At 40.7% G+C, this 15,830-nt stretch overlaps 1 protein-coding gene across 5 annotated transcripts in view; it reads left to right on the top strand.

The window, feature by feature from the left end:
* Positions 1-15,830, top strand: part of kif26aa (kinesin family member 26Aa) — a 73,920-nt gene that overhangs the window by 14,984 nt on the left and 43,106 nt on the right. Inside the window, exon 1 of one of the 5 annotated variants that reach the window (XM_047388630.1) lies at positions 9,244-10,781. The exons of 3 other annotated variants lie outside the window; for them this stretch is intronic. In XM_047388630.1, coding sequence (XP_047244586.1) covers positions 10,765-10,781 — 17 coding nt within the window. In that variant the 5' untranslated portion in view covers positions 9,244-10,764. Of the gene's footprint in view, positions 1-9,243; positions 10,782-15,830 lie in introns of those variants that run through there. One more of the 5 variants, XM_047388631.1, reaches the window with a different exon arrangement.

Below are 15,830 nucleotides of genomic sequence, written 5' to 3' on the forward strand. Positions count from 1 at the left end.
CTGCACTGCTAACAATATTGCCAATAATTCTCCTGAATATATCGATAATCCATCTGTAATTCTCCTTCCTACTTTTATTTTAAATTCTGGTATTACAAATGCTACTCCTATTTTTTCATCTGTTTTTGATGCATCTGTGTAAATCTGGACATTATGATAGTAATTGTTTATATATTCCTGTATTATACTTTAATCTAAACTACATTTCTTATCCTTTTTCTTTTCCATCAACACCATATCCACCACTGCTTCTAGTAACAGCCACGGTGGCACTATTGGCAAAGGCAACATTAAACTTATTTATTTTTCATATATTTGAAATTCTTCTGCTATATTATTGATAATCCAACCAAAACTCTTAATTTGTCTCTCTTCTTTTTCCCAGCATGGTTTTAAAATATCACGTGTAGGATGATCTGGATTATTGCTTTGTAAGTTTATCCAGTAATTTATTGCTAACTGTTTCCTTCGTAGATCTAATGGCATCTCTCCCATCTCTACCTGGAGTGCTGCTATTGGACTGGTTCTGATTGGTCCTGTACAAATTCTTAAAGCTTGATGTTGTATATTGTCTAATTTTATAAGATGAGTGTTTGCTGCTGATCCATAAATTATACTTCCATAATCAATATTTGATCTAATTAATCTTGTATAAATTTTTTTTAATGCTGTTCAGTCTGCTCCCCAATCAATACCAGCCATACATCTCATAATGTTTAATATTCTTTTGCATTTATCTATGATTCTTTCTATATGTACTTTCTATATAATTTTTTCATCAAACCATATACCTAAAAATTTTATATTTTTTACTTGTTCTAAAACTTGATTGTATAATTTTAGTTTTATATTTTCTCTTTTCCTTTTCTATGTAAACACCATTACTTTTGTTTTTTCCACTGAGAATTTAAATCCCCATTGTTCTAATCTAATAATCTCATCCTGTATTTTCTTTTCAATAAGTTTGATATTACGACCTCTTTTCCATATAACTCCATCATCTGCAAATAGTGAGCAACCGACATCCTTACCAATATTTTTAAATACATCATTTATCATTATAGAAAACAATAACGGACTTATAATACTTCCTTGAGGAGTACCATTATCTATTATATATTTACCTGACAATTCTTGACCAATTCTTACTTGTATTTTTCTATTTGATAAAAAAATATTTAATCCAGTTAAACAATTTTCCAGTAATACCCATTTTATTTAATTTGATTAATAATCCTTCAACCCACATCATGTCATAAGCTTTTTCTATGTCATAAAATACAGCTACTACATTTTCTTTGTTTATTTGTGCTCTCCTAATTTCATATTCTAAACATAATGCAGAGTCATTTGTGCTTTTCTCTTTTCGAAACCCATTTTGATTTCTAGATATATACCCATTAATATTTAAATAATATGTTAATCTATTATTAATCATTTTTTCCATTATTTTACAAATATTTGATGTTAATGCGATCGGTCTATAATTTTCTGGTTTTGTGTTATCTTTTCCTGGTTTAACTATTGGAATAATTATTGCTTCCTTCCAGCTCTGTGGCAGCTCTCCCTCCTCCCAGACTTTATTATATAATTATAATATTTTATCATTAAGATGTTCTATCATTGTATAGTAAATTTGATCTTTTCCAGGTGATGTATTTTTTGTTTTCCTGGTTACAAAGTTAAATTCTCCTTGTGTAAATGGTTCATTTATAAATGTATTTGTATCTACGTTATTTTGCATTAATTCTTTATATTTCATCTTTGTGATTTCCCTACCTTTCTTTCCTTCTTCACTAATATTATTTGAACTATGAATTTTACTAAATGTTTTGGCTAATATTTCAGCTTTTTCTTTATCTTCCGTTATAGTTATATTATCTATTTTTAATATAGGATATCCATATTCTTTTCTAATACCCTTTATTCTTTTAATCGTTTTCCAAATTTGATCAATTTTTGTTTCTCTCCCTACGGTATTACAAAAGTTTCTCCAATATTCTCTTTTTGCATGTTTAATGATCTTTCTTACCTTTGCTTGCTTTCTTTTGTACTCAATTAGGTTCTGATAAATTGGGTTACTTTTTAACGTTTTAAATGCTTTATTTCACTACATTCTTTTGTCCACCATGGCACAATTTTTTTATCGTTCTTTCTTCCTCCTTTTTTTTATTGACTCTTCTGCCCCCTGTAAGATTTTTTTACAGATATTTATATTTAAACTATTTATATCAATTGACTCATCTATTTCTTCCAATTTCTTTTGACTTAAATATTTAAATTTTTCCCAATCAGCCTTATTAAAATTCCATCTTTTATATCATCCTGTATTCCTGTTATTTATTAATATTCCTGTTGTGATTTTAATGGGGTAATGATCACTGCTGTTGAAGTATCCCTTTAAAGGGGTCTTCTGCGCGTTCGTTTATTCACCGTAACCTGGAGGAATTCACAACACATTAGAATAAATCACACGGAGACAGCTGTACGTTATTCAAATACCTGGGTCCAGGGGAAGAAGAGCTCATGTAGGTAGGATACACCGAGACTTCTTCTGCTCTCCCTCACTGGGCTCATTTCTTTTATTAAAACACACATGAAAATGGGCAGCGTCCTTGTTTACAATATTTTCTACACATAGTCACGTACACACTTTTCCGGCTCACCATATTTAGACAGGTATTGTCCACCAGCTGCATCCCGTATCTACTGATATAAGCAGGGAGTAACACTTATCACCAATTTTCACACACAGGCAGTTCTCAGTAATTTTCCACTTTCCTCTCCTGTGAGAAATACTTCTGCAGGCCACACAATGTCTTATACTAACACATGTTACACATTTTATTTCCCACACTGGTTATGAACATAAAAATAATGTACACACATAATATATCTCCACACTGCCTACTGTTGTATCTTTGTCAATGTCTCACTCACAGTTATTAGCTAAACAATTTGATACTATTGTTAAATCAATCACAGACTCTGTACCCGTTTTTACATTAATTCTTGTTCCTCTTCCATCATTTATACATACCACATTTTTTATTTCCATTATTTCTTCAATAACTTGTCCATTTTTATCATTACATTTTCCCCATAATGTGCTGTTAGCATTAAAATCTCCACACCAGATTACTTTTCCTTCTAAATACCTCATTAATTCATCCATCAACTCGAATGATAATATTTTACATGGATTATAAAAATTTATTATCTTACATTTTTCTTTTTTATTGTAAATTTCAACTACTATGTATTCTACATTTTTACCTTTTCCTAATATGTGATATTGTATTCCTTCTTTTATAAATATTCCACTTCCTTCTATTCTATCCCTTCTGATACTATTATACCTTTAAATACAAAATCTAGGTTTGGTTTTAACCACGTCTCCTGTATACATATAATTTCTGGTTTTCCATCTATATACCATTTAAATTCCTGTCCATTAGCTATAAAGCTTCTTTCATTCCACTGTAATATTATCATATATTTCTATCAGCTGGGGTTCCTCCTTGCCTCCCATCTGTTTCCAACTTTTTATTAATGTATTCCCAAGATCCTTCTTTAAACCCCAAGAAAGTTTCTGCTTCTCTGACTATTATTTTTAATCTTTTCTGTTTTGTGTTTAGCCTGTTCAGTGCAGTTAATGACATAAGCTACAAATAATATCAGTTTTTCCACAGACATTGTGACATTTTCCTCTGATTCTACTTTTCTTTGTTGATAATCTTGAATCCTAATTTGACCTTCATCCCTTGTTCTTTCTTTCTGTACATTTTTGACTGCTTCGGCATAGCTTATGTTTTTAGTCATTTTAATTTGTTGAATATCTTTTGCTTTCTTCTTTACCTCAACATCCCCTGAATGTAACTCTATGTTTCCCTCCACAATTGCAACATTTTTCCTGCACTTCTTCCCCACAATCTTCAATTCTGTGATCTTCTCCACACTTTGGACATCTTTGCGTACCTTTGCAGACAGCTGCTATGTGACCATATCTCTGACATTTAAAACATCTTAGTGGTGGAGGAATGAAAGGCCTCACAGGAAAACTCAGATATCCTATTTTGACATTTTGTGGCAACACCTTTTCTTCAAAGTCTATTAAAATTGACTGGCTTTCTACTCTTTCTCCATTTACATTTTTAGTCAGAGATTTTTTACCTTTGCACCAACTATGCTTTTTTTTAAAATTTATTTATCTATATCTTCCTCCAGAGGAATGCCATAAATTACCCCCCGAATGATTTTATCTTCTCCTTTAATCTTCCTCTCTGTCATCGTTTTCTTGCAAATGTTTTCAACTTGTAAAGCCTTTCTTCTTTGTTCTTCAGTTTTACACAACACCAGTATATTTCCATCTCTCAAGACCTTCACCATTTCAACATCTCCTATCTTTTTTTTTAATCTAGATATTGAAATAGGACTCAGGTTCTCTTTTTCTTCTTCATTTTTTATCTTTAATATTGTTTTACATTCTTCCCGTCCAATTTTCCTCCTAACTACTCTCTCTTCTTCAGAACTGTTTTCTTCCAGCTCTCTTTTACTCTTTTGGCTGTCTAACATTTTCCCTTCTTCTGCGTCCTCTCCCTCTACTTACTGGCGTCCATTCATCAAAGTCCATATTGTCCTCCTGTGTGTCCATTCTGAACCATTCACATACCAGTTTATGCCTCTTACCGCCACTTCCAAAAGTAAATAATCTCTGACACTGTGGGGTTCTAAGGAGTCCGGCGTTTTCAGACCGACTACAGCCTCTCCAGTCGACCCGGGTACCTTCTACGACTAACTGTCAACATACAACATTCAGTATGGCCGCCGCCGTTCATTCTCTAACAAACCTCTCGACATCAGCCTTGATGATGCTGCAACCCTTTATGCTCCTGATTGCTGCTGATAACCTGCAGCTGTGGAGCAGCACCTGCCGGTCACACCCTGCAGGAGAGAGAGAGTCACCAACCCAAACCAACAGCACCAGCTCACAGGATATGACAAGAAGATAACAAGAGAACATCAGAAACTACATTTAGTGGAAGAGGTGATTACTGAATAGGGAACATTTGAGTTGATCAATGGAAAACAGCAGGATGGTGATGGGAGACTGAGGCAGCTGAGGGAAGCTAATGAGGGGGATCGACAGAACAAATCAAACATGAGAAACATGAGAAATGAAAAGCAGAATGTGGAGAAAAACTCTGAAATCATTCAAAAAATTTTGTCTTAGACAGAATTTCCACAAAAACTCAAGATAAAACCTCTAAAAGGTGGATAATAAAACCTCTAATGTCCCTTTTTAAGGACCAAACAGCATCCGGACAAACATGGTGAAGATGTTGTAAAATGGAGCAGAGAAGCTGGCGGAGTTCATTTGGGAATCCTAAACCCTGAGAGAACCTGGATAATGAAGGCCCCAAAGCAGAGAGAGCGGCTGGAGGAGAGCCGGAGAACAATGTGACCCACATCCACAGTGTCTGCCTGAAAGCCTCCATAAAGAGGTCATCCTGCTGAGACACACACCTGGATGGTGGATCATTCACCAGCCAAAAGCCCTGGGGATGCCCAGGATGCTTTCTACCTGAAGGAGAATGGTTTAGATCTTCACCTGTCAAATCACAGAACTCACCTTTCTAGTTATCTGTCTCAAGCTTGTTCCCGCTCTCCTGTTTTTATTTGTTCTGTTATTTCTGCTGCAGAAACAGGCTGGAATCACCGAGCGAGGAAAAGAAATCACAGAACCATCGGCTCACGTGAACTAACCAGCCAGATTTTCGTATTTAAGTAAAATGAACATATTTCAGCTAAAAAAGCATCTTCTCAAAACATCAACCTAGTGGTGATGATGTTCTGACGTTTTATGCTGTTAACATGAAGCCACCTGCTCTGGACACTGAGATCATGAAGGTTAAACACTTCAATTCCTTTTGATGAGAACAACCTTGAATGAATCATTTTATGGTGCGATGCTGAATGTTCATTATGTCTTCATTCTGAATGTGAAACTGCTTTGATTCAATAAAATATTGACATGTTTAAAATGCATTTAAGAGAATTATTAAACTATTAATTATTATTAAATTAAAATTAATGCATTTAATTTAATACCAGAGTTTTGAATGTTGAATGCGGTTTTTTAGTTGTTCAGGGGAATTTTACAAGCTTAATTTCTACCTCTCTCATCTGGTGTTCTGGTGTCTTGGACCGGTCTCAATCCTAGTTCCAGGGTGTTCTGGTGTCTTGGACTGGTATTGGCCCTAGTTCCAGGGTGCTCTGGTGTCTTGGACTGGTCTCAGTCCTAGTTCCAGGGTGTTCTGGTGTCTTGGACTGGTATTGGCCCTAGTTCTAGGGTGTTTTGGTGTCTTGGACTGGTATTGGCCCTAGTTCCAGGGTGTTCTGGTGTTTTGGACTGGTTTCTGACATAATCTCAGGCTGTTCTGGTGTCTTGGACTCGTCTCAGTCCTAGTTCCAGGGTGCTCTGGTGTCTTGGACTGGTCTGAGTCATAATCTCAAGGTGTTCTGGTGTCTTGGACTGGTATTGGCCCTAGTTCCAGGGTGTTCTGGTGTTTTGGACTGGTTTCAGTCTGACTGCAGTGCTGCTAAAGATGTGGCACAGGCCTAGTTTGCTCCTCTTTTGGTCAGTAATTGCAACAGTTTAAGGATGTAAAAGGTTCTGCTGTCAGATGCGTTACCAGGAGTTGATTCTTTAAATTAGTTCTTGGAACCACCTCTAACTGATCCGCTCACAGCAGCAATGAGAAATAAACCTTTGTACAGTTCCTCCTGTTGTCTTCTGAGAGGCTGAAGCCCAGCCCGTTTGACCCATTAAAGAGAATTTCTCTCTGACAAATTTTTCCCGCTCTGATGCTCAGATTCTCGGCAGGGAACTGGACTCCATCCATCAGCGCCGCTGCCTGCCTGCAGCAGCAGGGGGCGGAGAACATAGTCTGAGCGTGTCTCCGTGGACGGCAGTGCGAGATGTGGCAGGATAATTAGCAGGAGGATGAAGGCTGATGGTGACGAGGTGGTGCTGCTGATGGGTTTAAGACTCTCTGAGGAAAACGATTGAGGTTCTGACAGACTGAAAGAGATCAGAACCAAAAAGACTAAAGGTCTCTGTCTGTCTTCAGATGTCCTCAGAAAATAAAAACATTTCTCCTTATAGAATGTGATTCTGTGCGCACAGGTTGGTCGACTCTAATGACACCATCGTGTTTCTGGTTGTTTTTCATTGGTTTTGGTAAAATCAGATCTCAGTTCCTCAGTGAGGTTGTGTTGGACCGATAAACATCTGCTGAACTGCAGCGCTGAAGAAGCAGAACCTGTAAGAAAAACATTTTTGTTTTCAGAAACTGAAAAACATGAATGATTAACGAAGGGACATCTGGAGCTGATCTGAAACCAGAACCTGAAGTCTTCAGGAAGATGACCTCACATTGATCCGGGTCTCTTTCTGAGTATTGATCCTGGACTGACCTAGATTTGGATCTGAGGATCCACTCAGATGCTCTGACTCGACACTTTTAGTCTTTTTTTTTTTTTTTTTTCATCTGCAGAGATGATGAATTTTGTTCAGGCACCATCGATCCACTCCTCAGATCAGCAGCCCTGTGATCAATCACATGAGATGTTTCAGCTTCCTGCTCCTCAGCTTCATCAGCTGCCTGGAACCTGTGGATCTAAATCTCTGCAGGACAGAACAGGAAAGCTGGTTTTAGTTTTCTGTTCAGCTGAAACACTTTAGCCAATAATGGTGCAGTCTGTTCAGGGAATAATTGAAGCTGAATCCAGAATATTATGGCTTGAGGTACAAATTAAAGCAAATAACTTGTATGTAAATCTGAAGGTATCAGCTCAAGGAAATGTTCTGGCCTTGGATATATTTTTTAATAAAAATGCATTTTTAGTGAACTTATTGCTTTTTACGGAAAATGGGAGAATTTTGCTAAAATTTTATTAAAACAAACTGAAGTAACTCGAGGAAAATAATTCAATTCTCTGCAATTTGTTTTCAGTTAAAAATTTAAAGCAGCTGTTGGCAAAAATAAAATCAAGATAAAACACAAAATAATCTGAACAGCTGAACCTCCTGGATTTTTAAAGCTCAAACATGTAAAGAATGCTCAAATCATGGAACATCTTTCTTTCGGTTACAGAGAACATCTCAGCTGGTACGTTGTTGGACCTCTGTCTTCTCTGTCTTCTCGAATGAAGAACGTCCCTCATTAATTTGGTTCCAATGTTCTCATGCAGCAGCTGACAGATCAGTTCTGCAGCTCTTGTCAGGCACCTTTTTGCCCTGGTGGTTCAGCTGGATCCAGATCCAGATCCATGTGAGTTGAACTTTGTTTCCTGAAGGAAAGTTTGAAAGCTCTTTGCTTGGTGGTCAACCTTCCTGGTCTGTCTCCATGGCATCGGTAACGGTGGAAATGTTCTGATGTTGTTCATGCACTCATCTTTAGATGTTTCTTTTCAATGGGACCAAACTGATTTTCCAGCATAACTTCCTCAGCCAGGGCTGACTTGATGTCTTTATATCTCTGCTGGTCTATCTCCATGTTTCCCTTTTCCAACCTGAACATCTAGTTTGGACCCATATTTCTCTACACTCAGTGTTGATTTGTCATCTTGAAGGAGTGTTTTCTACTGTTTCAGCTGACAGCTCTGTGGTTGGGTCTCTGTTTCCTGTCAGGCAGTAGCTGCAGCAGCTCATTAAGGTCTGCAGGATGCGTCTTAACTGGAGACAAGTTTACAGAATTAGACCTGTGCAGGTATTTGTTTCAGAAATGCAAATGACAGAGTGAGTCCATCATTTTGCCTTTATTTGATCTGTTGAAGAAATGTCTGTTCTGGTAAGCGGTTGTAAATAAAGCTTATATCATTTTAGTAAATGATTAATAGATGAATATTTGCAAGTGTGCTTAGAGAACTTGTCTAATTTTACTTCTATTGGTCAATAACTGTCATCCAACTCAGTGAGGTTACAACACACACACTGAGTGTTTGAAATCCAGCAGAGGGGGTGTCAGTCATCTCATCAACTATTCATGCAGTATGTTGTGAAGTGTGGATGGGGTTTTCTCAGGAGGGCGGGGCTGCAAAAAGAGGGAGAGGAGGTGAGAGATGCAGACGGACAGAGAGGAGGAGGAGGAGGAGGAGGAGGAGGAGGAGGAGGAGGAGGAGGAGGAAAGCTGCAGCTTCTCCTGTGTTTCCCGGCAACAACAGCAACTAGAAGCAAGAATTCACCCACTTTAATTCCACCTCTTGTTTCATTCCTTCATCCCTCCTTTGCTGCTGCCGCTTCCTTTCAGCCCTCTCTCTCCTGGAGTTAGAGGAGGAAGAGGATGAAGGCAGGAGGGGTTGAGTGGAGCAGCATTGCGATACACACTGCAGGAACAGACTGAGGAGCTACAGGAGAGAAGAGAGTGAAAGAGGAAGGAGGAGGAAAATCTGGACCACAGAAAGAGGAAACAGTGAAAAAAGGGGGAAAGAGGAAAAGATGGACCGAGGGAGATGAGAAGAAACGAAAAACTGAAAAGTGGGGATATTTCAAGGAAAGCAGAGGTAAAAAAAATCAGCACAGAGTTGGATGAAGAGGATGGTCGACTGAGAGGAGAAAAGAGTGACAAAAGGAGTTGGAGCAGAAAAAGACGTCTTCATCAGTGGTTTACAGGTGGAGGTGTGGTACTGTAGTGGATGGACGGAAAATCTCTGGAACGGGGTTCATTTGTGAAACTCAGGCTGCTGCTTCCTAAAAAGTTCCCTTTGATCCGCCCAGCTGCAGGACTGGGATGAGACGGGAGATCATGGTTGGACGGACAGACTGGTGGAACCAGCTGGACTGAAAGGAAGAGGCTCAGGAATCCCTGAGGGGTAAATCAGGAAACATTTGGACTACTTTGTGTCTTTCACTCCTGGATTTCCTGAACATTTTGAGAACATTCATACATTTTCTCCTTAAACGGAATACAATAATGAACTGATGGATGGGAAGGAATCAGTTTGAGCTGGTGGACCCATCCTGAGCGGAGAAAAACAATGAATACAATTACATACATAGAAAACTGATGGTTTTATTACCAGTGAGATAAAAGAAACACAGTAAGCTTACTTCCATCACCGATTGTCACTTAAAAGTCTCATATATGCACTTCCTCTCCAGCATCAAACCCACAGACACATAAACGCTCAGTATCCAGATACCAAGTGTTTGCAGCCAGAACAGCTCGAGTCTCTGGTTCTGAACAGAGTAGAAGGTTTAACTAATGAAGCAATGAGTTGTTTCCAGAAGCATAATTACTACAAACAGAACCAGATATGAGAAAGAAATTGTCCATATTTGGTCTCAGCAGCTTGAAAATGTTGATAAAATAAAAAGTTCTGCAGGAATCTGGATACGCTGGATCCGATTGAAAACAATCTTTGCAAATCTATAAAATTTTCTTGGGAACATTTTCCTGCACAGATAAATTATCTGGATGTGTGAATGATCACAGAGAAAGTTACAGAATGATGGAAAATATTTCAACATAAACTAAGGTGGACAATGGGACCAGTTCATCACCATCCATGGGTTGAAGACACGTGGGAATTTTCTCATTACCCAGTTTGACCAGTGAACAAAGCTAGCAGCTTGTTCAACTTTTCCTTCTAAAGATTTGGGATTATCTTCTCTGTCTTGGTGTAAATCATCCTTTTTATGATGGTGTGAGAGAATGAGAACCAGTCTGGACGTTCAAGGCAAAGAGCTCTGAGTAGATAATGGACTGGAAGGAACTGTGAGTAAATTGTCTTTAGTATGTAACACAAAAATACGTGATTAGTTTTAGAAAAGCCACACATGTGAAGGTATCAGATAGGAAATGTGTTCCTGACAATGAAACAGCAGATCTGGTCCAGAGAGGATCTCTTGGGAGGAGTTACTGGCTGAAGAAGAGAGAACCTCTAATTGTCTCTTCTCCTGTGGACATTTGTTGACTAAATAGCGTTTTTCATATTTCTGGATGTCATTGGAATGATTACCAGCATTTCTTCTCTCATCGACCTCTGCATGACTCCATGCTTGTGCTGTGAAAATCCAACATCTTGGAGTCACGTTAGAGTCGGGCGATAACATTTAAAGGGATAAATCTAGTAATTCATGATAATCTTATAGGCTAAGGTGTCTCCAGGTGCTTCCTGGGAGGTTTTTCATGCATGTCCCAACGTGAGGAGAAGGTTGGACGGACCCAGAAGTAGCGAGGAACGATAAGTGTATCCTTTGAGGTCATTGGCTGTTTTGAGTTACCCCAGAACAACCTGGAGAGTCACCCAGAAGAAGGATGTCTGGACCATCTCAGCTCTCAGGACCATCTAGACATTTGTGGTTAAAAAGCTCAGTCTTAGTCTCCCCTGAGCAAAGCTCACTGGTCCAGTTAAAGTCCAAGTAGAGTTGAGTAAATCCCACATGTTTACGTTTGTGATGGTAGAAAACGCTTTTCCTCACTTGCCCCCAACCAACTGGTTGGTCTGTAGGTGGAGTCTGGTGGTTCTCATGGAGTATGCATTATATTAATATTAAGCCATAATCATCAGTATGAATAGGAATGATAATACTTTTGGATGATATTCCCGTGTAATGATCTGCTCCTCCTTCTGTTCTGGCCCAATTATCTAGTGTCCAGACAGGAATTGTTCTGGTTGTTAATATTCATGCTGTGCTGCTGTTGATCCAGATAAGCTCAGTTCAGCTGAGTCATGGTGTCTGAAGACTGTTTCTCACAGTTAAGCCTCTTTCCTCTTAACTTTTTCCTGCTGCGTTGTTTTTCTTCCTTCCCTTTCCCTCTTTTAACTTTTCTTGCTCCTGGTTTTCTTTTTTTTTCTTTAGTTCTGCTTTATACTCGGTAAATAATCTGTTTCTAAAGTGTTTAGAGATGCAGATGTTTCTCAATGCAGAAAATTGTTTGGTTCAGTCGTTTCTTTGTTGAACGATATTACTCTCAGATGACTTCTGTCTCTCGTGTTAACATTTCTCGGCACATGAGATTCCAGCTATACATCATAAATGTCATGAACACACACACACACACATACACATACACACACACATACACAGCTCTGTGCTCGCCCTGCAGCTCTGCAGGTTTTGTATCCTGTTGGCCTGTGTGAGGGAACACACACTCTGGGTGAATCCCTGCAGGCTGCTCCAGGCCGTCCTTCATGGAGGCTACGATTACACGCTCTGTTTTCTGATTGGACTCACTGTGAATAGAGGGATGAAGAGGAGGTGTGCAGAGACACTCTTCCTCTCTAATGATCTGGTTTTGAGTCTCTCCGACTGTGCATCAACCCAGTCATCCAACACTCCTCCTCCTCTGTGTTCATTTGATCTGTTACTTAAAAAAGATTAATTTGTAAAAACAAGTGACACATTAAAATGTAACCAATGTCTTTAAGAAAACTGCTCTGGAGCATCAAAGACCTTCAGCACTGTGAAAGCATTTAAAAAAGATGTGTTCTGTATAGCCACAGGAAATCTTGTATTGTTGGTGCTGATTCAAATATCTAAATGTTGAGTCAACAGAAAAAAGTGGATTTCTGAATCAGAAATAAGTTTAGAGGTTTTCTGGACACATCCCATAAGAAGGGAGGGAGGTATGGATGGATGGATGGATGGATGGATGGATGGATGGACGGACAGATGGCGGGCGGGCGGATGGATGGAAGGATGGATGCATGGATGGATGGATGGATGGATGGATGGACGGACAGATGGCGGGCGGGCGGATGGATGGACGGACGGACGGACGGACAGCGGGCGGGCGGATGGATGGATGGATGGATGGACGGACGGACGGATGGACGGACGGACGGACGGACGGCGGGCGGATGGATGGATGGATGGATGGACGGACAGATGGCGGGCGGGCGGATGGATGGATGGATGGATGGATGGATGGATGGATGGACGGACAGATGGCGGGCGGGCGGATGGATAGATGGATGGATAGATGGATGGACGGACGGACGGACGGGCGGGCGGATGGATGGATGGATGGATGCATGGATGGATGGATGGATGTATGGATGGACGGACAGATGGCGGGCGGGCGGATGGATGGATGGATGGATACATGGATGGATGGATGGACGGAGGGCGGGCGGGCGGATGGATGGACGGACGGACGGACGGACAGCGGGCGGGCGGATGGATGGATGGATGGATGGACGGACGGACGGATGGACGGACGGACGGACGGACGGCGGGCGGATGGATGGATGGATGGATGGATGGACGGACAGATGGCGGGCGGGCGGATGGATGGATGGATGGATGCATGGATGGATGGATGGACGGACAGATGGCGGGCGGGCGGATGGATAGATGGATGGATAGATGGATGGATGGATGGACGGACAGATGGCGGGCGGGCGGATGGATGGATGGATGGATGCATGGATGGATGGATGGATGGATAGATGGATGGATGGATGGATGGATACATGGATGGATGGATAGATGGATGGATGGATGGATGGATGGACGGACAGATGGCAGGCGGGCGGATGGATGGATGGATGGATGCATGGATGGACAGATGGCGGGCGGATGGATGGATGGATGGATGGACGGACAGATGGCGGGCGGGCGGATGGATGGATGGATGGATGCATGGATGGATGGATGGACGGACAGATGGCGGGCGGGCGGATGGATAGATGGATGGATAGATGGATGGATGGATGGACGGACAGATGGCGGGCGGGCGGATGGATGGATGGATGGATGCATGGATGGATGGATGGATGGATAGATGGATGGATGGATGGATGGATACATGGATGGATGGATAGATGGATGGATGGATGGATGGACGGACAGATGGCAGGCGGGCGGATGGATGGATGGATGGATGCATGGATGGATGGATGGATGGATGGACGGACAGATGGCGGGCGGGCGGATGGATGGATGGATGGATGGATGGATACATGGATGGATGGATAGATGGATGGATGGATGGATGGATGGCGGGCGGATGGATGGATGGATGGATGGACGGACAGATGGCGGGCGGGCGGATGGATGGATGGATGGATGGATGGATGGATGGATGGCGGGCTGATGGATGGATGGATGGATGGATACATGGATGGATGGATGGATGGATGGACGGACAGATGGCGGGCGGGCGGATGGATACATGGATGGATGGATGGATGGATGGACGGACAGATGGCGGGCGGGCGGATGGATGGATGGATGGATGGATGGATGGATGGATGGATGGATGGATGGATGGATGGATGGATGGATAGATGGATGGATGGATGGATGGATGGCGGGCGGATGGATGGATGGATGGATGGACGGACAGATGGCGGGCGGGCGGATGGATGGATGGATGGATGGATGGATGGATGGCGGGCTGATGGATGGATGGATGGATGGATACATGGATGGATGGATGGATGGATGGACGGACAGATGGCGGGCGGATGGATGGATGGATGGATGGATGGATGGATTTATGTATTATGACCGCTATGTTTATTCCTCCTGCTACCTGCTACCGCGGTCAGGTGAGCTGACAGTCAGAAATACGCGGTCACGCCAGCCGACATCAGCTCTCTCTTAAAGTTTAGCTCCGCCCATACAAGGTGCATTACGGTAATGGAGCAGAAAGGACCCGATCCTGGCAACGGTTGAGAAAATAAGAGGAAAACAGGAAAGTAACCTTCAGAACATTTATATTAATGACATTTTTACAACTTTCACATGTATGTGAAAGTTGCGTCATACCAGCGACCTCAATGATTAATATTATCATTTTTCTTCTAACACAGGAAGAATTCCTTACCACAGAAGACTTAATGAGCTAATTACCTCTATTAGAAAGATGGGATTAGAACCAGCTCTTACCAGTAAACTCCCAAGGATTATTAGTGTCATTTGATTTGTTTTTCTGTGTTTGATTTTCTGTATCATTGTAATGTTTTTCCTCATGTACAGCGGTTTGAGTTCCTTGTTGCTGAAAAGCGCTACATAAATAAACTTGACTTGCAACCCATGGAGGAGCCGCAGGATCGGCGGAAAATAAAAAATTATTTTAGATAATCAAATTTGACCTTATATTAAATATTTAGTTTTTCTTGCTGTCGTATTGTTGAACAGTATAGAATTAATTAAAGCATAATTAAAAGCTTTTAAAAGAACTGATTTAAAAACAATTAAATATCAGTTTCTATATTGGGATCATATATTTGTACATCCGACTCTAAGGGCTTCACCAGTCATGGACCTCACCGCACGTCACTGAACTGAGATCTAATATATCCCGGGAATACCAAATATGTTCATGTTATAGACTATTATTATATCACAAATAATCCCAACAACAATTTATTAAGAACAATCATTAGGCCTACATTGATAACCAAACCGGTAGAATAATGATAAACGGGTGTTTTCATTGTAAATCTGATTTATCAGATGTAATATTTTCTTATTAAAATAAAGAAAATAAAAAAATTAAATAAAACATTGTCTTCTGTTTTGTCGTTATGTTGTTGAACAGTTTCTGCCAATTGTCTTTAATAAAAGAAAAAGTAAATAGAAGTTCTCCATTCATTAAAAACGGTTTCGTGCATCCTGGTGTCTGGAGAGATTATGTGACGGCCGTTCCTGACTGGCGTTGCATTCAGAAAACGTAACAATGACCCTGACAGGTTGCAAGAGGTCCTGATTATTTTTTATTCTATTATTTCAAAGATGTTCACACGAACAGAGAAGGTCGTTGCTGTTCTTTCCATCTCCACATAGCGACCTGCCATCGGTGCGCACTGCG

The sequence above is a fragment of the Girardinichthys multiradiatus genome, chromosome 15, assembly GCF_021462225.1.
Source record: "Girardinichthys multiradiatus isolate DD_20200921_A chromosome 15, DD_fGirMul_XY1, whole genome shotgun sequence".
Lineage (NCBI taxonomy): Eukaryota > Metazoa > Chordata > Actinopteri > Cyprinodontiformes > Goodeidae > Girardinichthys > Girardinichthys multiradiatus.